At 43.2% G+C, this 27,500-nt stretch overlaps 2 protein-coding genes across 4 annotated transcripts in view; one reads left to right on the forward strand and one right to left on the reverse strand.

The window, feature by feature from the left end:
* Nucleotides 1-2,055: 2,055 nt before the first annotated feature.
* On the reverse strand, nt 2,056-17,931 carry rps7 (ribosomal protein S7). Its single transcript, XM_083643084.1, has 7 exons — nt 17,906-17,931; nt 17,087-17,171; nt 16,606-16,677; nt 14,739-14,882; nt 11,447-11,511; nt 6,649-6,799; nt 2,056-2,166 (listed from the first exon to the last, which is right to left on the reverse strand). Exons 2-7 carry the CDS (start codon nt 17,159-17,161, stop codon nt 2,089-2,091), a joined length of 585 nt encoding a protein of 194 aa, XP_083499210.1. The 5' UTR covers nt 17,162-17,171; nt 17,906-17,931; the 3' UTR covers nt 2,056-2,088.
* A 222-nt stretch (nt 17,932-18,153) lies between these two features.
* rnaseh1 (ribonuclease H1) overlaps nt 18,154-27,500 on the forward strand; it is a 13,611-nt gene continuing 4,264 nt past the window's right edge. Inside the window, exons 1-7 of one of the 3 annotated variants that reach the window (XM_083643707.1) lie at nt 18,154-18,268; nt 18,594-18,698; nt 19,257-19,381; nt 20,511-20,696; nt 21,604-21,703; nt 25,526-25,580; nt 26,343-26,427. In XM_083643707.1, coding sequence (XP_083499833.1) covers nt 18,631-18,698; nt 19,257-19,381; nt 20,511-20,696; nt 21,604-21,703; nt 25,526-25,580; nt 26,343-26,427 — 619 coding nt within the window. In that variant the 5' untranslated portion in view covers nt 18,154-18,268; nt 18,594-18,630. Of the gene's footprint in view, nt 18,353-18,593; nt 18,699-19,256; nt 19,382-20,510; nt 20,697-21,603; nt 21,704-25,525; nt 25,581-26,342; nt 26,428-27,500 lie in introns of all 3 variants that reach the window. The other 2 variants (XM_083643705.1, XM_083643706.1) reach the window with 2 other exon arrangements.

Below are 27,500 nucleotides of genomic sequence, written 5' to 3' on the forward strand. Positions count from 1 at the left end.
ATCTCCTCATCAGCTTCATATGTGTTTTTCTCTGATAGGTCATCTGTGATGACAGGAAGCTGCTCGCAGAAACCACAGTGACTTCCTGTAGCTTCACGATGTCTCCAACACAACATCACAACACAAGTCCACTGTCTATCATTCAGTTTGATCTAGAGAAGCACAGCTCCAGTTAGTTATGTGCAGTGTTGGGCAAGTTACTGAAAATGAGTAATTAGTTACAGTTACTAGTCTCAAAAGTTAATTTATTACTTTACAGATTACTGCCTGCATAATAAATCATTAATAGTTATTGTTCCTGCATGAGATACTTGAACATTCACTTGAGGAGGCTTATAGCTTATAGTCCTGGCTGCAGCTGCAGAGCATTTTTGCCAGGCAGGGAGGACTAGGTCTGAAGATCATAAACCAGATAATCCTCTGAAGTTATCCACTATTTTCACATCCTAAAGTAACTAGTAACTAGCTCATTTACATTTCAGTCATTGTAAATGAGTTACTAAATTTGACAAAGTAGTTAGATTACTAGTTACTGCAAAAAGTACTTTGACAACACTGGCTGTGTGATTTGATCTCAATCCATTATTGGTTCTGGAACATCACAGATGGTGCAGATGAAGTACTCGGATCTCAGCTCTCTGCTGTGTCTCTAAGACCAGCTGGTGGTGCTGTTTCATCATTTCTCAGCACCTGAGTCCACTGAGGTTCTCTTTCAGCCAGCAGCATTCAACAGCTCAAGAGAAAAGAGAGGATAGGAGAGAACAGCACATAAGAGAAGCAAAATCCCATCTCATATGTATGTATATATGTATGTATGAGATGGTATATATACGGTATATATATATATATACATATATATACATACATATATATACACACATATATATATTAAAACAGTTATTTTTAATGGACATGTTTATGGGAAATTAATGACAACTGAGGGATAAAATGTAAGGCTTTGGTTTGGTGGTGATTCTGACTGTGTGTGTCTGTGTCGTGTGTGTAGCCTTTTTTTCTGCTTGTTCTTTACAAATGACTGGTTCTCAACTGGTGCGCCGCAACCTAAAAGTGGGTCTTGGGGCCGTTTTGAGTGGGTCACGGATGTGTGCCACCTTGAGGATGCCAGTATCCATGGCCAACATTACTGTATTTCAGAGGCTATTATAGCGGCCTCGTTTTTAAAGCTAGAGTTAACATACTGTTCTCAAACTAGAAGACCTAAGGCACACATTGGTCCCAACCATGCTAGCTTGTCAGGAAGGCTAAATAATGCTCTATACATTTTGGTGGCATGCTGGCAGTCTGAAATTTGGGTCGCGACTTAATGACTAAGGAAAAATGTGCGTTGTGAGACTAGATCAGTTGAGAACCAGGTTTTAAATTATTTTTATTGTCCTCATTTTTGCCTATTTATTCGTCTTTTATAACCAGTTTCTGCAGCACTTTGGTCCAAACTTGTTCTTAACACACTATTGGACCAAAGTTTATATGAAAGATTTATCCTGGATATTCAGTATTAGTGAAGCATCAACACAAAGTATTCCATCATTAACATATTCTAGGTCACCATCAATTTATCTAATGAGTATATCTGGCAAAAATGACCATGACATTTCAAACTCCGAGCCACATTTGCTGCCCTAGATTCTCCACAGCACCCCCTATAGGCTGAGAATAGCACCACCGGCAACAGAATTTAAATGTTATATGAGCAACTGGTGATGGAAGGTGGGAAAACATGTTCAGATGAATGTCTCCTGCAGCCAACATCAAAGCACCATGACATACTACAGGCTGAATGATCTGATGGCTCCAGAAAGCTCACACGTTTGTCTAGTTTGGACTGCACAAACCAAGAGAAGCCATTTTACCAGTACTCATTAGATTACTTTCACTCATGTCTAAATTTCACATGTAACACTATGATTCACTATAATATGACCATCATTATTTGTATCTATGAGTGTTTATTTGTGTGTGAAATTCAAATTGAGTGACTCTCCACCTCTCAATTTAACACAGGATGCATTAAACAGGACATGAAACAAGCAGAAAGACGGTAAACAAATTTATTTTGTCATCTGCACTTTACAGCTGGAACTCTGGGAATTCAAAAATGACATCTTTGCCTGTGAGCTTCTTGTAGACACCGGAGAACGTCTCCACCTGCAACACAGAAAGCACCTTTCAATACCGAGGAGCACAGAGCTCTTCATATATAGAGGTATATATTTAGGGGTTCCTAAATAGCTACTCTGAGCACACTGGACTGTTGGTTAATTAGAGTGCTGCTTTAATGTACCGTACATCACTCTCATTTCAGTGTAGAGCGTCAGATTGGATTTAAAAAACCCACCCGGAGTCAACCAGGACAAAGAGAACTGGGGTTTGACTGACAGGTCTGGATTGACAGACTGAGTTTAACCTTTAAAACCTTCATGGTAAAAAATTACAAGTATTCAAGATGTTAATTAAGATTATGGAAGAGTAAAACTGTGCACTGAATCCATGATAATTAACATCACGATGCTCGTGTGGATGGTGATCACAGGGTTCTCACACATTCTTGAACCTGAAATTCACATCCCAACTCCTTCAAATTCAATGAACCAACACTATAGTTTGAGCCAGACATCAAGGTTAATTAGTGCTACTTTCTTGTCACAGTTTAACCTGCATCATTTGACTTCAGTCATACATGCACATTAGTCACTTTCTGGAAATCTATCTATCAAAAGAACAAATTTCTATTGTTGCACAAACTTAATTAGCCTACAGTATATAAATTCAGTCTGTTCCAAATCTTCTAATGACCTCATTTTATTTCTCTAAAATTCACAAACTTTCAAGGACCCATGGGAACCCTGTGATCAAAGTGTTCAGGTTTCCCCATAAGACAACCGGTGTACTATTGATCACTTCTATAATCAATACGCAATCAGATCAAACGGCACCAAATCCCCCTTTAATACACATCCAGTATGGAACCAGATATCAAGTCGAACCCCGTTCTACCTCTGATGGCTTCAATGACAGTCCAACAGTCTGACAGACGGTTGAGTTTGTGCACTGCATGGTTTGTCTCCCCAGTCACGGCCCAAAGGACTCTGGGAAGTTGTAGGAATATACAGGCGCCGCGTCCTCGCCGGCCCGCAGGGGGCCGGGGACGCAGCTTTCTCTGCGACGTCGTGGAACGGGACTGTACGTCACAGAGAGACGCTCCCATACGCCACCAGGACAGAGCCAGCAGCCAGGCAGCCACTGGGTGCCCACGTCAGCTCACATCACAGATACTACACGGCTTCCATACTCGCTTCTGATTGGCTGATGAAGGAACTCAGGGCTGTTTTCTCTCAACAGGCCACCGTTTCATATGTTAACGCATCACTCAATAGTCAGGCGGGCATTGTAAATGTCCAATCGTTTTATGGCAGATTTTGGAATGTTTCCAATTTGTTTAAGTGGCGCCACCATGTAGCAAAGGACGGTAACTGCTCTTGACTACAGAAGCGTGACATGAAATAATTTTGAACCAGTATTTTGGGTCAAATTATTCATGTTTTAAGTAGCAGTGGAATAAGCTTTGAGCAGTAATTTCAGAAGATCAAGCAGCCACGATGTTCAGAATGATGCAACATGGAGAATCAAGTCATTCAGACAAAACCATCAACACAATAATCATGATATTTCAGCACATAAGTGATCATGTTGTCAGTAGAGATGCACTGATGCCAGGTCTCCACAACAGACTGGAGCTTCATTTTAAGATGGGAGACTCAATCTGATTAGCTGTTAGTAACATATTGATAAGTACCTTATAAAACCATCTACTGTAGGTAATATACTTATATCCGAACTATCCCATTAAGGCAGGGGTGTCAAAGATACGGCCCGGGGGCCAGAACCGGCCCGCTAAAGGGTCCAATCCAGCCCACATGGATGACTTTGCAAAGTGTGAAAATTGCACTGAGACGTCCTTCAATGTGACGCACGTGTAAAGGCTAAGAGGCGCCAGGTTTCAGGAGTAAGTTACCGTAAATATATCCTACCGTAATTATGTTTTCTGTATTCATCACTAAATGCTAAACTATTGTCATTACCCTTGACTAGGGCTGTCCCAAACGATTATTTTCTTATCGATTCGACTAACGATTATTTTTTCGATTAGTCGATTAATCTAGCGATTATTTTCTATTTAATTTTTTTATTATATAACAATAAATTTACCCAAAACAAATAAATAAACAAAAACTTCTCAATTTCAGTATTTTATTTAACCATCTCATTCTCGTTTGGGGAAAAACTCTCCCACACTGCTTTGCTTCCTGAAAAGAGAGATAAATAATAATATAATACTGTAGGGAGGGACATATTTAAAATTAGTCTAGTAAGTCTAATTTCCATGTCTGTTATTATGATATGATCATATGAATTATTATTATTATTAATATGAATCTTATTATTATATAATAGATAGTGCCTGCCTATTTGTCAGTTGCCTGCTCTCATCACGAAAATACTGGACCACCTGACACAGATTAAATTGATCATCATCATGATTCATCACTGTATGTATGAACCCTTTCCCTAAACTGAGGAGGATCAGTATTTTACAGGACATGGATTTATTTAATCACTGGAGTAATGTGCATTGTGCAGCTAACTCAGCCAAATGTATGTTTGCATCAGTGTGGGGGTAAGGAAATAAATAATACAAACGATTTACAGACTAACAATCACAGACTGTAACAATGGTCTGTAACGTTAGTTTTGATCTCATCTTACATGGCCGTGAACCCAAACAGAAGAATGTAAAAAGCCGAATAGCACTGTTAAATGATGCACGCAGTAAATTAACGTGAGCAGCAACAGACTAACAATGGTCTGTAACGTTAGTTTAATCAATTTTCTACATGTTAGCCGTGAAAGCAAACGGAAATATGTACGTTAACGTTAAACGGCCGAATAACACCGTTAAATGGTGTAATGTTATGTTCGCTGCGGTGCAGAAATGACTACTTTTTCCGGCCATCGCTGCCATCTTTTTTGTTTTGTGACGTGTCGACGCACGTAGCGTGCGTCGACGTAATTACGTAGTCGACGTCATCGATTACGTCGACTCGCTGGGACAGCCCTACCCTTGACCATAGAGAATTAATTGCACAATTCAATTGTGGTGCAGTTATTAGGGATGGGCATCGAATTTCGAATTTTCTATTAATTAATAAAGCCTTAGACTTAGAATCAGGGGAGACAATGCAACATTTCACTCACAAAAAAAAATATATACCGTATATATATATATTTTTTTTTTCGAATTTCGGTTAAAAGTCGACTTTGGCCAGCGAATTTCGAATAGTGTTTTTGCTAGAAATGCCCATCCCTAGCAGTTATAGGGATGGGGATTCCAAGTCATTTTAATATTTGAGTACCGTACTTTCATTTACTAATTAACAACTCCATTACTCGTGTATTAACGCAATTAATAATAGCGTCCTTTTTTGCATAGTAATACAGGTGGGTCTGTGTTCGAGGAGGAACAAGTGGCACCAAAGTTTGGTTCCGTTAAGCTATCGTAGGCTATAGGCCTGTAAGAATATCCATTACTATAGTAATGATATAGAGCAGGGCTAATCTGCTGTGTAGGTAGGGGCTGTTCACACAGAAGCCTGCATGGAGAAGCGTGTCTGTCTCATTTGCATCAGGGATTTCCCCCTGCGTTGTTAAAGTGTGAGTACTCCAATAGTAGAAACGTTACTCGAGTAGTAACGTTATGAGTACTCCTGCCCATCCCTACACGGTTACAGACAGTCGATTTGATAGATTTGTTTGAAGGTAGCCGAGATGACCCTACGTGAAAATGTGTTCTTAAATGTACCTGTAATCTTTACAATAGGGATTGAATCAATCATGTGGAATTTGGATCGATTAGTTATATTATTATTTATTTGGCGGACTAGGTTTGGGTGGAATTCGTTCCTCCTCGCCCCACTCCATTGCACAGCCGACTAACGTGAGATGGAGCTTCATATAGTCTCTAGTTTTCTGGCTGGGCACGGGCCTTTGTGCCAACAAAACTGTTTTAAACATGGGGAATTCACACCGGCATGCGCCGGGGACACAGACAAACGCACCCAGCGGTCTGCGGACCTCAGTGAGGCTCAGGCCTGTTGATTTGACTCTTGTGCTGTCAGCTAAGCTGGAAGACGCCGATTGCCTTACATCATGTAACCTGACATGTAACATGTTTGTTTACCTGGCCACTAGAACGCGCAACGTTATTACCAGACCAGATAAAATATAAATATATATATATTATTACGCTATCGATGATCGATTAATCGATAATTGATCGTTAATTTTCCCGATTTTCGATTATGGTAATTTTTCAAAATGAACATCCCTACTTAACAATAAAAGAAACAGGAAAATCTTGAGGTCTAATCATATAGGTTAGCATTGACTTTCTTTGTCTGGACCACATGTGGCCCGTGAACTAAAGGAGTTTGACAGCCCTGCTTTAAGGTCTTTTACTTTTTCCTTTCTCCACAGCAGCTGGTTAAAGTCTGCTATGTGAAGCTTGATGGGTCAGTGCACCTCTACACCAAACGGACCACCATGTCACCAGGAGGTCCCAGCTCTACTGACTTTGTGTTCCACATTGTTCTGCTGAGCCTTGTCCAGGTGGACCTTGATGAGCCGGCTGCTGTCCAGTTTGACCCGGATCCTCTTTCCCACGATTTCACTGGGGAACACCAGGTCCTCCAAGATGGCGTCGTGAACCGCGGTCAGAGTACGGCTGGGGGAGGAGCCAACACGGACATTACATTAAGGCAGGGGAAAAAGAAAAAACACAATACACATGGCTAATTCAACATGCTTCACACTGCATATATTGACATTGTCAATAGCAACTGAATGCATTTAACACATTGAATGCCAGCCATGTTTTCATTCCTGTAGGTAAGTTGTGCCAGGGGTGTTTTTGACGATTCTGGCTCATTTTAGAACAGCCGAGGATTCTTTTCTGTTAAGAATTCATGAACACCAATCATCTAAAAATAACTAATAGAATGTGTGCTTTCTCTGTCTAAAAGAGTTAGTTTGCAGAGTTAGTAGTTATGTAGATATTAGCCGTTGAGTACAGCATGGTTTCAGCGTCTGGAAATTTATTCAGAGATAAATGGCTTTTTGTGAAACAGTCACTTTAACCATTCATTTTTGGCATCAGTAAGACCGTCAGACATTCTAAACAATAGTTTTGAACAGTAATTTCCTCCATAACAGGAAACACCCCTCTCATTCAAACTCCTCCCTCCGTGTGTCTTCTCCTCCTTCCTCCTAACAGCGGGCGTGTCAGAAGCGCGTTGTGCTGCCTGCCTGTCTGTCTGCGTGCCTGCCTGCCTGCTTGCCTGCGTGCGGGGACGAGTCTGAAATGGATTACTGTAAAATCGCCAAGCCATTTCCTTGAATGGCTTGCTCCCGCGGTGTGTGTGTGTGTGTGTGTGTGTGTGTGTGTGTGTGTGTGTGTGTTCGCGCGTTGCGTCGCGGCTCTGGGGGGAAGAGATCTCTGTCCGTTCTGTGTGTGTGTCCGGGCTTCTGACTGTAAAATCGCCAAGCCATTTCCGCGGGAGGCGGCTGCTTTTGGGTCCCGTGGCTGTGGCTTCTCTCGGTCTCTGTCGCCACTTAGTGGTCGGTAAAATAGATTACACACATGCTCTTGCTCCAAATAGTTATCTCGAAGATGTAAAAGGGGTTGATTGATGTCCCACCGTCAAAAAAAAAAAATGTTTATGTAAGACGAGTTAGCTCGTCCTTGGCACTTAAGCGCTGGATTATGTAAGACGAGTTAGGTCGTCTCTGGCACTTAATGTGTTAAATGTGAGTTTTCTTGGTAAAAATGACTAATATTCAAAATTGTCAAAAAGAATCAGAAGCGGCATCGTATCAAACTGCAACAGATCCCATGTTAATAAAAGTCCAGCATCGGCACAGATATCAGTCGAACCCCAGTTCTACTTGACTCTACTTGACAAGCATTTAAAGCTTTTCCTAGACTAGTGAAATTTCTCAAATCTTCAAAACCCAGACCTCACTGGTATACATGTTCCAGTGGTTGGTACCATTTTACCTCAAGCCTGTAACATTTTGACAGTCAAAATCAGTGAAATGTTTATGTCTGAGAAACACTCAACACTTCTCTTAACCCATTGATACCTGATGCAGCATTTGTGTGTATATCCCTCATTTGTGCGTGTATCCCTTTAAGATCGCGAACCGCGTGAATGCGGTTCGCGGTCTTAAAGGGATACACACACAAATGCTGCATCAGGTATCAATGAGTTAAACTCGGTACATTTCTAAAATCTTTAAAAAAAAAATCCAAAATATGTTTCCAGACAACATTGACGGTTGAGTTTGTGCACTGCATGGTTTGTCTCCCCAGTCACGGCCCAAAGGACTCTGGGAAGTTGTAGGAATATACAGGCGGCACGTCCTCGCCGGCCCGCAGGGGGCCGGGGACGCAGCTTTCTCTGCGACGTCGTGGAACGGGACTGTACGTCACAGAGAGACGCTCCCATACGCCACCAGGACAGAGCCAGCAGCCAGGCAGCCACTGGGTGCCCACGTCGGCTCACACGGTTTAAACACAATGGAGCGCATCTTATCCATTTTCCCACCCAGTTTAGACAAAACCATGCCCACTTCTGTGTAGGGCTGGGACGGATCAGAAAACCCACGGATCGGATCGCGTGACGGATTTTGAGCCAGGGATCACGGATTTTTCAGATCAGCAAAAAAAGGCTATATCAGATTTTTTCTCTCAAAATTAGATTTTCGATTTGAATTTTTAATACTATTATACTTCTCTAACCATTTGTTGCCCTGCACAGCTCAAAAAATATTTTTTTCTCATGACACAATTTATGCTTTTACTCTGAAGGCAGAACAACAACTTCCTGTTTTAGGTGGCACTGCGCCTAACTTCCTGGCTGTTGCTAGCTAACGTAGTCACTTGACACTTGATGCTACGTTATGCTACTCGGTGGCCCCACGTGTTGTTTTGTTGTTATGTGTCCAAGGCAACATTTCACCGTCCGGTGATAATGTGTTCGTGAAACGTGTGCGCGTGTGTGTGTGTGTGTTGTGGCTCTCGCTATCTTGTGCAGCCCGCAACATGCTGCTCGCATTCCTGTGCTTTTTCAGAGGTGTTGAAATAAGTTTGTTGTCTTTAGTAGCACTAGCCACAGCCTTCAGAGATACTTTACAGCGACGACAGGGATGAGGAAGCTCACTTGTGCATGCCATGATGCCTGTCTGTGTCTGACTGCGCTGCAGGCGTTATCATACACTAACGTCAAACGTTAAATGAAACGAAAGGTGTGGGGGGGGGGGTTCCGCGGACCACGACGTTCCGAACCGTGTGCCGAACCGTGGGGGCTGATCCGTGCCAGCCCTACTTCTGTGTGACGAAAGCCTCGGATTTCAAACTGGAAAATCACCACAAAATTGTGAAATTTGAAATCAGCCATGCAGTTGCTGAATCTGTCCTCTTCGTTTTACATGAACGGTTAGATTAAAAGTTTGTATCCATTGGTAACGGGAGTTTCCCGAGGCGGCGAGTCACGCTACTACAAGCACGAAGTTATAATTATAATATTATTAATATAATAAGTTAACTTGAAATCAGAGATAAGACTACAGACTGGAGTTACTATTAAACATAGAAATTAATTCCCGGCAGAACTATCTCAAAAGTCAAACCTCATCTCGCTGCAACTGAGGCTCAGTGGACCGACTTCATTCCAGGCTCTTGATTCAATGTCTCTCTCGCTCGGCTTACGATGCCTGACCACTACGTTTACCGTGGAAGAAACATTGTGATTGGACAATAAAGCGAACCATGACACACCTGTTGCTATGCAGATGTTCATTCAAGGATTTGACGGGACACTTGCCACCGCGTGACCCGCCGCCTCTGAAAGTCCCGAACGTCGCGTCCAAATGAAGACAGACTCCGCAACGGCATGGCTGATTTCTCCACTAAAATTTTTCGGTGAATCACTAAGAGAATATTTCCAAACGAGCCGCCATGTTTTCCCGGTGTGAAATCCCAGGCTTTCGTCATTCCTAAGTGGGCGTGGTTTCATCTAAACGGGGTTGAAAAAATGATAAGACTCTGGAGGGCCGGGTGATCAAATACAGCCTGTCAACCAATCATCACCACACACATCGCCGACCGCAAACCTACAGTATGTATACATCCATGTCAGGGACAAACCTACAGTATGTATACATCCATGTCAGGGACAAACCTACAGTATGTATACATCCATGTCAGGGACAAACCTACAGTATGTATACATCCATGTCAGGGACAAACCTACAGTATGTATACATCCATGTCAGGGACAAACCTACAGTATGTATACATCCATGTCAGGGACAAACCTACAGTATGTATACATCCATGTCAGGGACAAACCTACAGTATGTATACATCCATGTCAGGGACAAACCTACAGTATGTATACATCCATGTCAGGGACAAACCTACAGTATGTATACATCCATGTCAGGGACTGTACAGTATGTATACATCCATGGGCTGGGCAGGTGAGATGATTTAAATGTACCTGTATTGAAGACATTTCTAAGTTTCAGTGCCGTTTAACGGCCGGGACACACATGTCGCATGTGCGTGGCGTGTGCGTGGCGTGCTTGCTGCGGCTGGCACGCCCGCGGCATCCACACAGGCAGCGTGGCTGGTGCGTGCAGCTGCTGCCTGTCTGCAAACTATCTTCCTATAGAGTTTACCTTTTATTAAATTTGCTATAAACAATACAATGATGATTTTAACTGAAGATCGCTTGGGCTCACTTCAGAATCGAGGCAGTATGATTTGTGTGTGTGTGTGTGTGTGTGTGTGTCTGTGTGTGTGTGGTGGGGAGGGGAGGAACGAAGCCACGTTGTCGCCTATGTGGTTTTCAGAGGGCAGGAGAACTGCAGCTGTGAGCTCAGCTCATCCTCTCAGCTCAAATCAAAACGAGCCTTGATTGGCTGTGGCTGCCCCTGTAAAATATCAGTTTAATGTATTTTTGTGTCTATTTGTGTAGAGACACGCTAGAGACACGCGCGCGGTAAAAGGAAAAAATAGGCTTCGCTTCTATTCTCTAGATGACGCGCGTCTCACGCTCGCCAGACACTCGCTTGAGACGCGCGTCTGATGCCGGTGGTGTGGCTGCTGTAACCTGTTAACATGGGAACTGAAATGAAAACGCCACGCAGACGCCACGCAGACGCACAGCACACGCAAGATGTGTGTTCCGGCCGTAAGACATTTTCAGGAGTAAACACGCTGAAATGAGCCGCTTCGGTGTTTGGCGAGGATGAAAACCCATCGGATACTTAAGAACACCAGCCATCTTCTAGACGCTCCACTCACCTCCTGGGACGCTTCTGCTTATTCTTTGTGCGGCTTTTCCTGGTGGGTTTGGGAAGGATTCTCCTCTGAAAGACAACGACGACCAGTTAACATTGAACCAAAACCAGACAGATCTTCTGACATCAAGATGTGTCAGGTCTCTTGTCCTCCTGGTAGGTCACCTACCAGCACAAGGAAGCATCAAGACAAACATACGAGCATGACTGAGAGGCAGTCCAGACTCCTGAACCCCATTACCAAGGTTTATCTGGATATCAAACTAGGTATTGGGGATGTACCAGATCGGCACATCACCGGTATCGGCCAATAAAGGCTTGAAAATTAAATATCGTTATCGGCCTGAAACTAGAACGACCGCACCATGGATATATGCCTCCGCCAAAAGTGAGCAGTCGACATCCATGTCTGTCCAGACTTTGACATTTGAGCCAAATGTGAAGAAATTTCGTCAAGGTGTTATTGAGATATGGCGTTGCCGAGCTTGAAAATGGCATTCGTGAGGTCACAGTGACCTTGACCTTTGACCACCAAAATGTTATCCGTTCATCCTTGAGCCCAAGTGGAAGTTTGAGGAAAATTGGATAAAATTCCGTCAAGGCGTTCCTGAGATATCGTGTTAACGAGGATGAATCCTGCCTAAAACCATCACATTGTGATTTCCAAATAGTTGGAATGCTCTAAATTAGTTTGGCTTTTCCACCCCGACAAGAAAACTGGTTTGAAACAAATATTTGCACTCTTGGCATGAATTAGTGCTGCACGATTTGGGGGAAAGGTGCGATTAGCGATTATGGTGGACAATATTGCGATTGTGATTGCGATATAATAAACAAGAGGTATCTAGGGATGTGCCGGCATGAGTTTTTGACGGTATGATAACCTTGGACAAAAATACCACGGTTTCACGTATAACAGACTAAAATACATGAAATATGTTACAATTTAAAATATATTAAAACTAAATAAATAAAACAATTTGAAATAAAATTATCTTTACAAAAAAATAAAACATTTTGAGACATTTGCCTGTCCCAAACATGTAAAAAAGAAACACCAGAAAAATAGAAACTGCACTGTGTTACAGCACATAGAAGATGGCTCAGACTGGCAAAGTCAGTTACATGTCTGTCCAGTAATACAATGATACACCCCGTTTATTTATTTTGTAGCGACAGATGGCCTTAAACGCCACACTCACGTGACGCTTCGAGAGTGGTGAGGTAACGTGCATATTTCTGCAGACTTTATCGAGGGACCATGAAGGCGTCATGTGACAGGCTAACGCTAGTTGAAGCCTGGAGGTGCTGCTGTTGGCAGCTGCGACAGTGTTTTGCTATCAACCTTGTTAATCTCAACCTTGTTCACGTCTTTTTGAGTGTGTGTGTGTCCTCTAACGTTACACGTGACGCAGCAAACACACGTTTCTCTGCCATCACACTGGGCATCAACACTAGCGGGAGGCTTCTCCCATGCACTCCCGCAAATAATTTATTCTTCATCACAGCGGGTCATTGCCCACTGTGCACTTATTCGTGCACTAGTTCTGCATAAGCACCTGCAGCTCTCTCCATATTTTACTGACGTTCTCACTAATCACACGGCTATTTACATGCGTTTCTGAACGGCAAGCTAGTTATTAGCATAGCTAGCTGTTAGCGATCATGGATGTTCTCTCGCTCCCTCTCGGTAAGATGTAACTTTGTTGCGCATAACATTACTTATTTGCGGGAGTGCATGGGAGAAGCCTCCCGCTAGTGTTGATGCCCAGCGTGATGGCAGAGAAACGTGTGTTTGCTGCGTCACGTGTAACGTTAGAGGACACACACACACACACACTCAAAAAGACGTGAAAAAATAATAATAATCGCACACTTTTGCGGTTATGTAATCGCACATGCTGACATCGCGATTGCGATTAGATTAATCGTGCAGCACTAGCATGAATATGGTCAAATTAAAAAACAACACTACTGATAACTTCATCCAAAAAATATCAATATGACAAACAGCAATCCACAGTCTGGACACCTGACTGAGTGTTCTGTGCTGCCTTCTCTTAAAGCCATTCTGATTCTTCTGCTTAAACGCTTGAACCGAGTTTCTTAGTCAAAAATAAACAGTGAAGTTGATCCTATGTACGTCTTTGAAATACTTTGACATTTCATCAAGACAAAGAATCTCAAATAGAAGATAGTCACTTATTCGGTCACTGCATAACTTAATTCTATCGTTTTGAGTCATTAGTGTTATATTGGTTGGTTTGTTTTTTAAGAAAAGAAAGCGGTGTGTCCGGACTATTTCATATTAATATTGTGCACTGCATGAAACATCGGCAATCAGCCGATCGCATATTTGAGGTCCAAATCGGCCGATACAGATTGCTTGCCGATCGATCTGTGCACCCCTAGTTTCCAGACAACATTGACCCCCCCCCTGACAGACGGTTGAGTTTGTGCACTGCATGGTTTGTCTCCCCAGTCACGGCCCAAAGGACTCTGGGAAGTTGTAGGAATATACAGGCGGCGCGTCCTCGCCGGTCCACAGGGGAGCCGGGGACGCGGCTTTCTCTGCGACGTCGTGGAACGGGACTGTACGTCACAGAGAGACGCTCCCATACGCCACCAGGACAGAGCCAGCAGCCAGGCAGCCGCTGGGTGCCCACGTCGGGTTACAATAACACATTCCTTTGTACATTCTATGGATGCTGAAATTTTTCACTGTAAAAAAAAATCCAAGTATTGAGGAATTTCTTCTCGTCAAGGTGGAAAAGCCTCTGAAAGATTGAGAAAATCAGTGTTTCACTAGAATATTTTCAATTTAGTGTCTTCCCATAGACAAACAGTGTACTATAGATCAATTCTAAGATTTGTATTCCAGTCAAATTGTGATTTTGTGTTTGCAATAATAATGCAAATTCAAATAATCTCCACAATATTTGTGGGGCTTGCAATTTTTCAAGATTCAAGAAACGGTTGTGTCTCAGGACTACATTCTAAGTATGTTGGAACAGTAAGCACTAAGCAATGACATTATTTATATCATATAATTTTTTTTTACTAACTTAACTTTACCACTATTCCTTCAGATGTTGTAGGTGTCATAGACTGTTGCATAGTTGATTGCTCTATTGCTGACAAAAATGTGTTATTGTAAGTCGCTTTGGATAAAAGTGTCTGCCAAATGATGTAATGTAATGTCGGGGTCCAGCCCTACACGTTTCCTGTGAGGCCGATTTTAAACTGAAGTAGTAGTCAACGGTGTGATCTCAGTTATTCTCACTCCTCTTCCTCACCTGTGCGATGAAGACAACGTGTTTGCCGCTGAACTTCTTCTCCAGCTCCCTCACAAGCCGCACCTGGATCTTCTGGAAGGACTTCAGCTGAGGAACGGGAACGAAGATGATGATGGCTTTCCTGCTGCCACCCACCTCGATTTCCTGAGCGGAGAACAGGTTCAGGACGCCGGACAGGAAGAAACAGCATTTTGTTTAGTTTCAGTCAGAGAATATCAAGACATTTTCCTCATCTAGAGAAGCATTTCGTGCTTTGCCTAGACTAGTCAAATTTCTCAAATCTTCAAAACCCAGACCTCACTAGTATACATGTTCCAGTGGTTTGTACCATTTTACCTAATGCCTGTAACATTTTGACAGTCAAAATCAGTGAAATGTGAATGTCTGAGAAACGTTCAACACTTCTCCCAAACTTGGTACATTTCCAAAATCTTAAAAAACACAAATACTGTATGTTTCCAGTAGGGGTGCACCGATCACCTATGGGAAATATCTGCCCAACCGATCATCGACCGATCACCGATATATAAACTCCTCAAAAAAAGTTTGGAAACGTTATTTTAGGTCGATTATTTCTCCCCTTTAATAATACCAATTGGCATTGTATTTTATATCGTTGGAAAGCCTGATTAGTGATAGGGCTTTTTTTTTATTATTATTATTTTATTTTTTTCATATAAAAAAAATATTGGCAATCAGCCGATCGCATATTTGAGGTCCAAATCGGCCGATACAGATTGCTTGCCGATCGATCTGTGCACCCCTAGTTTCCAGACAACATTGACCCCCCCTGACAGACGGTTGAGTTTGTGCACTGCATGGTTTGTCTCCCCAGTCACGGCCCAAAGGACTCTGGGAAGTTGTAGGAATATACAGGCGCCGCGTCCTCGCCGGCCCGCAGGGGGCCGGGGACGCAGCTTTCTCTCCGACGTCGTGGAACGGGACTGTACGTCACAGAGAGACGCTCCCATACGCCACCAGGACAGAGCCAGCAGCCAGGCAGCCGCTGGGTGCCCACATCGGCTCACAGTTAAAAACACTCTGGAGGGCTGGGGGATATGAATGAAGTATATATCATAATAATTACGGGGAGGTTTTTCCATATTGATACAGTATTTATACATGATATTTGCTCATGTATGTGAAATAAACACGTTGAGGTTTCTTGCAGTCAAACAATATTCCCTCAATTTAAAACATGGCACATGTAATTTGTAAGAAATTTGAGCAGAATTGCTTATCACATTGTTAGAATATCGTAATTTAATCAAAATATGGTATATGATAATACTGAATATCACCCAGCCCTAATTCAGATACAGCAGAGGTTCTCAATCCCTGGTGCTCAGACCCAAAGTCCTGCTGGTTTTCAATCCAGCCATGTAATCAGAATGAGTCACACCTGAAAAACAAGGTGACATCAATTAACTTTAAGTAGCTGGCAGGACAGAAAGCCAACAGGCCAATGCTTCCTGAGGACGAGGACTGAACCACTGAGGTAAAACAAACTATTCAACAAGTTCACTACTGATGGATAACCGTACAGAATAATTAGCCACAGAACATTTTTACAAGACATTAAACCCATTTTCCTTCAAGCAAACATCTTAGAGGAGGAGTTCAGGACAAGCTGACCAGCATTACTCCACCAGCACTCAAGATGATCCCAATATCAATGTTGGCCCACTGACAAATTAATATGGCAATTTCCCACGCTTATTTTATAACTATTTTCCACACAGGTCTCCACAATAAAGTGACCAACCCCCCTAGACACATACTGATGGTTAACTGTTCATGAACTCCAGTCAGAGACAGGTTTATAGAAGTAACCGCAATAAGCAGATGCTAGGTTTCAGCCTCGCACCTTTGCTGCAGTGATGTTCAGCTCCCTCAGCTGAGCCTTCAGGTCAGAGTTCATCTCCAGCTCCAGCAGAGCCTGTAGGCAGGAGGTACAGGCATCTCGTCATGTGGATTGATATACTGTCACACATCTGGATCTGGATTTCCATTAAAAAGTCGACAACACTATTTGGATAGTCTGCTAACAGACTCTACATTCAACAATTCAGCAGTTTGCCTTTGTCTGCAGATGTTATAACAGCTTATTAGTTGAGATGCAACACTGTACTTCCCGTCACACACACACAGTGTAATATGCAAGTACATTCACGAATAGTCACTCTCTATAGACAATCTGTTTAACATCAGTTGAATGTCAACTAATAAGATGTTGAAAAACGTTAGAAATATGTGTACTATATGAAATAAGCTGCAGTACTAACTGACTGCAGTAGAAACCCAGCAGATCAACTAACCTTTCATATTGAGAGTAAGCTAGGTCTTACCTGAGAGATCCCAGACTCAAACTCATCTGGCTTTTCGCCATTCGGCTTCACGATTTTGGCGCTGGTACTGAACATGGCCTCGTGTCTGCACAACAAACACAACATGTGGGTTAACATGAGCAGGCGGGCATCTCAAAACACATCATAGGTTAACAATACTCCTACAAGGCTCCTTCGAATCAGCATGAACCGCGCTACTAGGCTAAAGCTAAGGATAGCTGGCACGTTCAATGCTAACCTGGAGCAGCGTTAGATGGATAAATTGGACCGGACAGTCGTGTTAAAAACGAGCAGGCGAGGCTGAGACACGTAGCTAGCTAACGTTGCAGTTTCCAAGTCAACAAGCTGCCACGCTGAAGGAGTACAAGTGTGTCTCAGTTTACCATGCAACCAGTTAGCTAACGTTAGCCAAGCTAGCCTGCTGCTGTCTATCGCTGCCTGGGTACCATTGGCTATTAGCAGTGGCTAACGTTAGCACGAGTATGGCAACTTATCGATTAGTTATATTTGACAGAAAACGACTCGCACGCCTGAATTGATTCATTCAGTTCAGTGTAACAGTGTCCTGTCCGCTGTGTCGCAACACATGCACGGCCCTCTAGCTAGCAGCTCCTCTCATATGAAGATACACTACTCAGCCCGGCTACTGTTACTACGCTTCATTATGTCAAATAAAACGGCCATCCGCCGCCACAAACTCGACAATCTAAGGCATCAGAGGCTTAAGATGCATTACGATATAAAGATAGAACACTTTGACGCCGTTAAGGGGTAATTAGACATGGAAAGGGCAGCACTGTGAAAAATGTCATGACCAACCTCAGTCAACGACGGCCAGGGAAGAGGCCGGAGCATCGCGAGAGTTACATTCATCTGCGACGGGAACCCGTGGGCACATCGCGAGAGTTGCAGCGACCCACGGTTGGGAGACACGGAACATCGCGAGAGTTTACTCTTAAACCCGCGATGGGAACAACATGGTAGTGTATCCACACTCCATTTCAGAAGGTGGCGGTAATGCACCATAAGTTGTTTGCCAACCGAAATAAAACAATAGTAGAAGAAGAAGAAGAACAACAGGGAAGTGTTGTACATGTCCTTTTTCTTGTTTTCTTAGCGTGTGGTGCGAGGATTTACTCAAAGTACAACAACGTTTTCCTTTTTGGACACTTGTATAGAAAGGTATAGCAGAGATGATGGTTTTCTGGTGTTTATGAAAAATATATTTGAGGGGTTTGGCTGGCGGGTTTTCTACGATTCAGAGAGGTAATTGCAGCCAAACAAGCTAGCTAGCAGCTAATTTGCTAGCTCAGTCAGTGTAAAGTGTGTAATGTGACTTGCACTGTTGACCTCCAGGTCGTTTAAATGCCATAATTTAGCTTAATAGCAGAAACATTGGCCGGACAATCGACACCACCATGTTTGTGGCGGTCGAGGTGTGAGTGATGCTGAGGCTGACTGCTCTGCTTGAGGTGTGAGTGATGCTGAGGCTGACTGGTCTTTACAGTGTCGTGCGGCGGACTCTCTGCATCGCTGCCGCAGACATGCCGGGGAAGGGCACGTTCTTCTACGCCGTGAGGAAAGGATCCAACCCGGGAGTCTACAACACATGGTGAGGCTGGTCGTAGGTTTTTGTGTGTGCAGAAACTACAGTTTTTTGCACAAACACTGGGGTCGTTGAGCTCCACAGTGACGTTCTCCTGTATGGAGGGAGGGAATGCTGTGCCAAACGCCATTAAGTACAAATGTGTTCTCTTGTTATCGGCAAAAGCAAATTCCTGTTAGAACATGGCCTCAGACATTTTACCAATCATAACGATCCACTCTTCAATTCGGCATAGGTCCAATGCACTAAACAACGTTTTGACAACCAAATTCAAAATTTTACTTTGACTACTACCACCACCACCACTAGCCCCTTTCGTTACTGAGGACCCCTCATTTAATCTGATTTTGTCTCTCGGGCCCAAATCTGAGATTTTTTTTTTTGTCAGATTTGATTTTGTCCAAAATTCCATGACTAACAGTATTGTAGGTAGAGAGAGATAAATATGATATATGATCAAGACAGTCATTCTTCTACATTCGGCGGTACATTTTGAAATGCGAACACGTACAGGAACCCTGTATAAGAACGGTAATGAGTTTCCTGTATTTCTCTGTGATTTAGGGACGAGTGTAAGAGCCAGGTGGCCAAGTTTCCAAACGCCAAGTATAAGAAGTTTGCCTCAGAGGAAGATGCGTGGGCATTCGTCAAAGGAGTCGAGCCCAGTCTGGTCCCAGAGGTGATGAACGGTACGCTCCAAACATCCAGTACTATGGACCAATGTCAGTACTATGGTCCAATGTCAGTACTATGGTCCAAAGTCAGTACTATATTCCAATACAGTATCGGTATCAATATGACCGTGAAAAGAAATCACCAGTGGGGGGGAAGTTCAATGAGATGATTTTTGGTGTAAAGTATCAAAATAAGATTTAGGCACAACCTCTTTTCTCTGGTGCAGAGCCAAACTGTACATGATCTTTTTTTTTTTAGCATTTATTTATACAGGGGAGATCTCTTGAGAGCAAGCTCTCATTTGCAAGAGTGCCCTGGGTACAGAAAACATATACAAAGAGGTTACAAGTTTACAGACATGATAAATTAAACAATAAGAACAAGTGAAAATATTTCATGTAAAACACGAACACTCCTCGTGTAGGGCGCTCTGAGAGTTGAGGACAGATAAAGTGGCAGCTTCCCAATCAAAGCTTTATAAATAAACAAGAGACAATGTTGCTCTCTGCGAGCCGTCAGGGAGGGCCAGCCCACATTTTCATACAATATACAGTGATGTGTAAGAAAACGGTCACCGTCTTACAGAAGTCTAGGGAGAAAGGAGGGCTCGCAACACAAATTTTCTGCTCCCAAATATATATAATATATATTTTTTAACAGGCGTTTCGATGCAAGGTGGATCTTTGTCAGGTGTTCATTTTTTGGTGTGAGTCAGAAAATCATTTATGAAATCCAGAAAATAAGAAAATAAGAATCTCCAAAACACAAATTCATTGCCAGCATTTAGTTGTAATAAATGTTTTTCTTATGATGTTATGAGTGTTTGCAGTTGCTTCTTTCGAGCCAGTGTTACCCACCTTCTCCCAGGTTACAGTAGATTTGAGTTCAGATGTTTCCCCAAACAGACGGATGGGAATGTCTAGTATTTCTCAAAAATACTTTTTTTTAAATATATATTTCTAACATGTAGATAGATAGTATTTCATCATGATTCTTATTGACGGGGTTTTGTAATCAATGCAGCTGGCTGTAGGCACTGATTACTCTACATAGTTCAAATCCCTGAGCTGTGTTCTCCCTCTGCACATTTCTGCATTTTCCCTTGAGGAAAATGACCGGTACCGTTTGTGTTTTGGTCTTCAGAAGCTCCGAGCGACGAGGCCGCGTTTGCCCTGCTTCCTAAACGAGGCCCGGAGCCGCTGGAGTACATCCCTATTGGTCAGAAGAGGTCTTACTCGCAGGTGGAGGAGGAGCCTCGCACCAAACGAGTCAAACAGTCAGAGGACAGCCGCTCGTCTTCAGTAAAGGCTGACGGGTTCACATACATGGGTAAGGATTTCTTTCCTTATGGAAGTGACGCAAAAGTCAAACTTTCCTCACTGTTGTTTTGAGGGAGAAATGGAATATAGAGAGAATGAGAGAATCAGTTGATTGCCAGAATATGCAAGAGTACATACGAGGAATTCCTCTTAGTGTATGCAGTGTATTTAGAGACGTCAAAAGAATATATCTAAAAGACAAAATCAGCATTTTCAACATGGCGCTGCATGCTGCTTGTTCTCATCTTTTCAGGTTTTGGTCTCATTGCTTTGTACTGTTAACGGTTCCAAAACAGTTTTAACAAATGTTCTGCTTGTTAAACTGTGTCCTGCTAAATGTGACACGTTTCCTGCTTGTGCCAAACACTTGTAAAGATTGGCCAAAAACCTGCTTTGTTAAAGGGATAGTTCGCCCTATTTGCTACTTACCGATGGTGATCCTTTCGCAGGAGCGTGAACCCACTGACCTTGTATTGGTTTGTGGCTGTCTGTTTCAATTTTTGTCCCACTGATGATGTCACAATGTCAATGACATCAGTGACCAACCTTATGACATCACTGATGATGTCATAGGCATTGTGACATCACAAGTGATGTCGTAGGCATTGTGACATCATCAGTGACAGCGATGTCATCGGCGATGCGAAGTTGAGCAAATTGTGCCAATAGAGCAGGCGATTGTGCTGCAGGCGATGCGTGCGGGGTGGGGGGGGGGGGGGGTATCAGGGCCGATGCCCTAGTTATGTGATGAACAGCCTCTATCTGATGAAGGACATCACACTGCTGTTTACATGAACACTGAGATAATGCAGGAAACGCCTTCGTCAGAATCGGTGTGATGTAATTGCCTCAGTCAGACTGTGATTGGTTGATCAGTGTGATGTCTCCGCCCCCCCCCCCCCCCCCCCCCCCCCCAGGAGATGCTGTGGTGGTTTATACAGATGGCTGCTGTTCAGCTAACGGACGGCCGGGCGCCCGGGCCGGCATCGGAGTTTACTGGGGCCGCGACCATCCACTGTGAGTGCTAGCTAGCTAACAACACTCATTTTGGACAGTGCTGTGCAAAAGGCAACACAGACTTTATTGGTATATATATATAGCACATTTCATACACAAGACAAATACAATGTGCTTCACAAAACATTTCTATAATATAGACGCTTTTCACGTAATTGTCAGTCCCGCTCTGATGTTATGTTTTATGTTGTATTGGCAAACGCTGCAACAGGAAGTGAGCTGGGGTTCAATGTAGAATGTTTTTGTTGTCACGTTAAAACCGTCTATACATTTTGTGTTAGACGTTTATTTATTTGTCTTGAGCATTAGTGTCAGTAGACTGCTCTTTATAGCCACATTTATTTGATTTGGAAACTTTTATTTCATCATTTTAACACGTTCACTGCCCAAGACGAGATATCTCGGCTTACAGAATCCAACCTTTGACTGCCAAAGACGAGATATCTCGGCTTAAAAAAAAAAAAAAAAAATTTGACGGTCGGGCGTGGATCAACGCCCCCCACGTCTCCTATAAAATTATTGGAGCCACCCAACGTGTACAACCCATTCCACCGACCCACTAAGTGGCGACAGTGCTCTCCTGACTAGAGGAAGGCAAGCCAAAAGCAGTGTGAGGATTGCCATTCTCATGAAAATGGATGGCGAAAACGCTTTCGCTTTCGCGCTGATTGCTGGCGGTGAGGGATTGCAAATTTGCATAATAGATTACGGGTGGAACACACTTTGAAACACGCAGCATAAATAAGACCAGAATCGCAAAAGCTTCATCAAAGCTCTCAACCAAAACTCCAAGAAACGAGCGAGTCCATCCAGACTTCCTCAAAGAGCGGCCCCGCCAGCAGACAGGAGCAGCAGCAAAGCAGTGAAACGAGCTTGTGACACGGCCCCGCTGCAGCCAAGAAGACACACACGGAGGGAGGAGTTTGAAAGAGAGGGGTGTTTCCTGCTGTTATGGAGGAAATTACTGTTCAAAACTATTGTTTAGATGTCTGACGTCTTACTGATGCCAAAAATGAATGGTTAAAGTGACTGTTCTATCGAATTTCACAAAAAGCCGTTTATCTCAGAATAATTTTTCTGACGCTGAAACCATGCTGTATTCAACTGCTAATGCTTACATAACTACTAACTCTACAAACTAACTCTTTTAGACAGAGAAAGCACACATTCTATTAGTTCTTTTGAGATATTGTGTGTTTACAAAATCTTAGCAGAAAAGAATCCTCGGGTCTTGAAAGATGAGCCAGAATCCTCAAAAAAACCCTCTGGCAGAACCTACCTACAGTAAAAAAAAAACGGCTGGCAGTGAATGTGTTAACACATTGAGTGCCAAGGACGTCTGTGGACGTCCTAAAAAAAAGTAACGAGGAGTGCCAAGGACGTCTGTGGACGTCCTAAAATCATAATTCATATTATTCCATAATTCTGCTGTTTAAGGTCGTACCTAGCCAGTGAGCATGAATCCCTTCAAGGGATCACACGGCGCCACCTTAAACATCGTCACAGGAGCTGCTCCACCCACCTCAGATCCTTTACTTTGTACAGGAGACAGCGGAGAAAGCCGTGATCAAAGTGGAAACCGATGCATACTTCAGCCAGAGCCGTATATATTGCTCTGTCTACAGCGGAGAGTGGGCTCGGCTGCATCCGCGCTCACAACTGAGCTCTTATGCTTCTATCTATCTCCACACGATTTCCTAGAAAGCCAGCATCCGAAGCCGAACGGCCAAGCCTTTTCGTTCAGTCGCGTTTGCCAGCGCGCATCATTTCCTTGATGGGCGCTGGGATCTGTCCGGGGCAAAAACGGAGTCGAGAAAACAAACTGTGCGTGTGGGAGGAGCCCGCAGCTCAGAGGTGGAGGGGGGGGAGAGGGGTGTGTGGCACACAGGCTGCACAGAAACCACACCACACGCCACCACATCAGAAAACACCAGCCAGAGTCAGTGAATGTGCTCGAAATTAGAGTGCAAAAGGTATTCATAAAAGGGACTATATCTTGGAAAGTAAAAAAAAACGACAGAAAACCCTTGAAAGTGCACTTTTTTGAGAGGCTGTCATTTCATAATGGAACTGTCTAGAAACAAAATTTCTTCTTTGGAAGAAGCAGGAGTGTTCAATGTTTCATTAAAGTCCAGCCCCGTTAATATAGCCATAATAGAAAAAAATCTATAGCTGTTTTCAACTGAATGGAAGTGAATCTGGCACAGGCTCCAGACAATTTTACTGAAGCGCTGTGGCACTCAATGTGTTAAAGAGCATCTTCGCTTTATGGATTTTTTTCTTTTTTTTTTTCTTTTTTTTACATCTGCCCAATGTTGCATTCACACCAATAGTGAAATCGTGTTACTCGCTTGAGTTTGACTGTGCAAATTATTCACCAAAGTTGAACGATTTTAACTTGAGCAAATGAGGCCAATTTCATATTATAGTTGCATAAATTAGATTTTTATATAATTGAATGACTATTGGAAAATCATGACCCCTCCCTACTGGGAAACATAGTAAATCACTACAGCAGAAGCAGGCAGACGAGGCAGGTTGATGTAAAGTGGGTTCACCAAAAAGTAAATGACAAAGCATCACTAAATAAGTGGTGGATCACAGACCTATAGAGGTCAGACCCTGAAGTGGATCTGAGGTTACATGTTTGTTAATTGGCGTTATTGATTGGATTGGGAGCATGAAGCTCTTGATCAGGTCAGATCAATAAAGGGAGTGTCAGAGTGTGTTCGATTCAGTTTGATGTGTTTCAGGCCCAATCCAAATGTTCGGACTTCACCGCCCTCGCAGACTCTGCCGTTCCTGTCAAGTCTGTTGAGTGCTGAGTCTCCAAATCCACACTGCATCCAGTCCACAAGGGGGTCTTACTCTTAAGCAGACTTTCTGCAGACTTCCAGAGAGTCCTCTTGGGGTGCAGACTAGTCTCACGTGGTGTCAGGCGCACCATCGACGTCAACAAGCTTCCAGCGACAGAAGGTCTGAGTCACAAGCCTCTGAATCACAAGAGACATCCGGCGATCCGTCCAGATGCTGGCGGAGAAACCTGGTTGGCTGGGCTGTGACGGAAGTGACATCACACAGGGAGCCTCCTCCCATATTACAGTCCGGCAAGGAAACGCGTTCAGTAGAACGGCGTGAAGCACCGTGAACAGACTTAACTGTGAAGCGATAAAAGGAGCGACCAAAAAGTAGTGACGGGCTGTCTTGCAGGAAGAACGAGTTAGAACGAGAAGAACTGGCTGCATTACAGGAAGTGCGCCGGGTCCACGGCGACGGCGTAGATGCTCTCATTGGCCGTGCAACAATTGTGTTTGTTGCAGTTCACCCGGGGTCGATTTAGCTGATGCACACATTCCGAATGCACCGCCCACGAGCTCGCTGGTTGGTCAATTCATATGTCTGTCACGCATCCTTTTTTTTTTGTGGCTTGTGGGGCGGGCCTTAACCACTTTTCAGAGTTGTGTTCCAGACATAGATATCATCTACGGCTGGCACTGCGCGACGAGCTGCCGACTACACTCATTTAATTACCCACAATTCATTACAATGCGGACGTGACACTTGCCAAACAAAAAACAAATAATTATTGTGAATGTGCAAAACAATTACTTTATTAAAATGTTACTTGAATCATGTAACGTTAGGCCAGAAATAATATTCAAACACACCATGACACAGTAATACAGTATGTAGAAGTCCACAAGTCCAGAGGGGGGACATTTGGATTGGGCCTTAGTCAGGGAACAGTGACTCTCCTCCTCCTATTGGACAGAAGTGATTGACCTGTCAGTGATTGGTCAGCTCTATCTCTGTGTGTTTCAGAAACGTGGCAGAGCCTCTGGAGGGAAGGCAGACCAATCAGAGAGCAGAGATCCAGGTCAGTCTTCTTTACTCCACAGCTTCAGTTGTCTGGAAACATTCATATCACAAGCAGACTTGTAAAGGCCAAAACATAATAACCGCCTGCAATGTAATAAAGTGTAATCAATAATAAAGCCCATAACGTAATAAGATCCAATAACATCCAATCAATTTTTTTCTTTTTTCTTTGTAATTCTTTTTTTGATTTTCTTTTTATCCTGAAATTCTGTAGAAAAGTGCATCCCCATGTATCACAACCCATATATAGTATTAGAACACGGCTCTCTTGAATACTCGATTCTGATTGGTCAATCAACAAGATTCACCGGTCATTATTTCTCGACAACCGACCGCTGCTCTGCCACACCTGGATTAATCAGTTGATAAGAGCCTTTTGTCAGCAAACACTACTAATTATGCCAACCAGTTGCAGCTGTGGTGTCTTGTGTGCCAATTACGAATGAAACCGCTTTGTCGTTGAAAACGCTATTAAAAAATCTATTTGAATAATTATTTTTGTCAGATTATTGAATGATTTAGTTGTAGGCCGTGTTCTAAGCGGGATAATGTATATTGAGGCGGTGATTACTGGGAAATAATGACCTTCAGGTGATGATTTAGCCCTCCGCTGCACGTCGGGCTAAATCATTCACCTGTCGGTCATTATTTCCCCCGTAATCACCGCCTCAATATACATTATCCCTTACGTATATATCAGTATTGTTGTGATGACATCATGCAGTGTCAGTATTGACTTTAATGTGAATGTCGTGGTCAGGCGGCCTGCATGGCGCTGCAGCAGGCCAAACAGAAGAACATCAAGAAGCTGGTTCTCTACACCGACAGCAAGTTCACCATCAACGGTCAGTCCCTGCTCCCTCACCTGTATGACCTATTGGACTGCTTACTCCTATTGTTGGGGATCCACAAAATTACTCGCATTTGAAATTCCCCATGAGATAAAACACTTTTATTTTTTTCATTTTCCCATCCTACTTCTAACATACACCCAGTTAACTTAAACAGAATACACAACCTGATTTTTACTACCATCCATACATAGATTTATTATGTATGGATGTATTTGTTTTGATAAAGACAGATACAATATACATACTAGACAAACTGACAACTGCTATCTGATGCAAGTATCATAGCGTTTATATAGCGGATGCTAATTTGCCACACCCGTCTCAGGAAGGGCTTTTGTTGACTGTTGCACAGAGTTTATTTCACTACTGTTGATAAATGTACTACTGTAAGTCACTTTGGATAGAAGCGTCTGCGGGTTGGGACGATGACATCGATATGCATCGATTCAATGATCAACGATCCAATGGCATCGATGCACAGTGAAAACGTTGATATAAATTGCCATGACGCCATAAGAAATCAACATTATTTCTATTATTTTATTTTATTTGTATTTAATTTATTTGAAAGGGACAGTGTACAGTGCCATTTGATGCACCATACCAGATTATAGCTGGAAGCTAATTCTTTTGAAATTCCCCGCCACGTCTGCGTCACCATTTCCGCCCAAGGGCACCTCTTTCTGCATACAAGCAATGTGAGTGCCATGGCCAGCACGCAGAGGATATTCGCTCCCCTCTCGGATATAAATCAACACATATCATCTAATATCGATCGTATCCTGGTAGATTTTGTGATATCTGCAAATATCGCATCGTTGGCCAATGAATCGATATATCGTATCGTGATCGTGATTCCCACTCCTACTGCTAAATGACATAATGTAATTGGGATAATGTAATTGGGATGACACGGTGGCTCAGTGGTTAGCACTGTTGCCTCACAGCAAGAAGGTCCCGGGTTCGAATCCCGGTCCATCCCAGCCAGTCCCAGGTCCTTTCTGTGTGGCGTTTGCATGTTCTCCCCGTGTTCTTGTGGGTTTCCTCCGGGTGCTTTGGTTTGG

Source organism: Poromitra crassiceps, assembly GCF_964638095.1.
Source record: "Poromitra crassiceps genome assembly, chromosome: 9".
In the NCBI taxonomy this organism is placed as follows: domain Eukaryota; kingdom Metazoa; phylum Chordata; class Actinopteri; order Beryciformes; family Melamphaidae; genus Poromitra; species Poromitra crassiceps.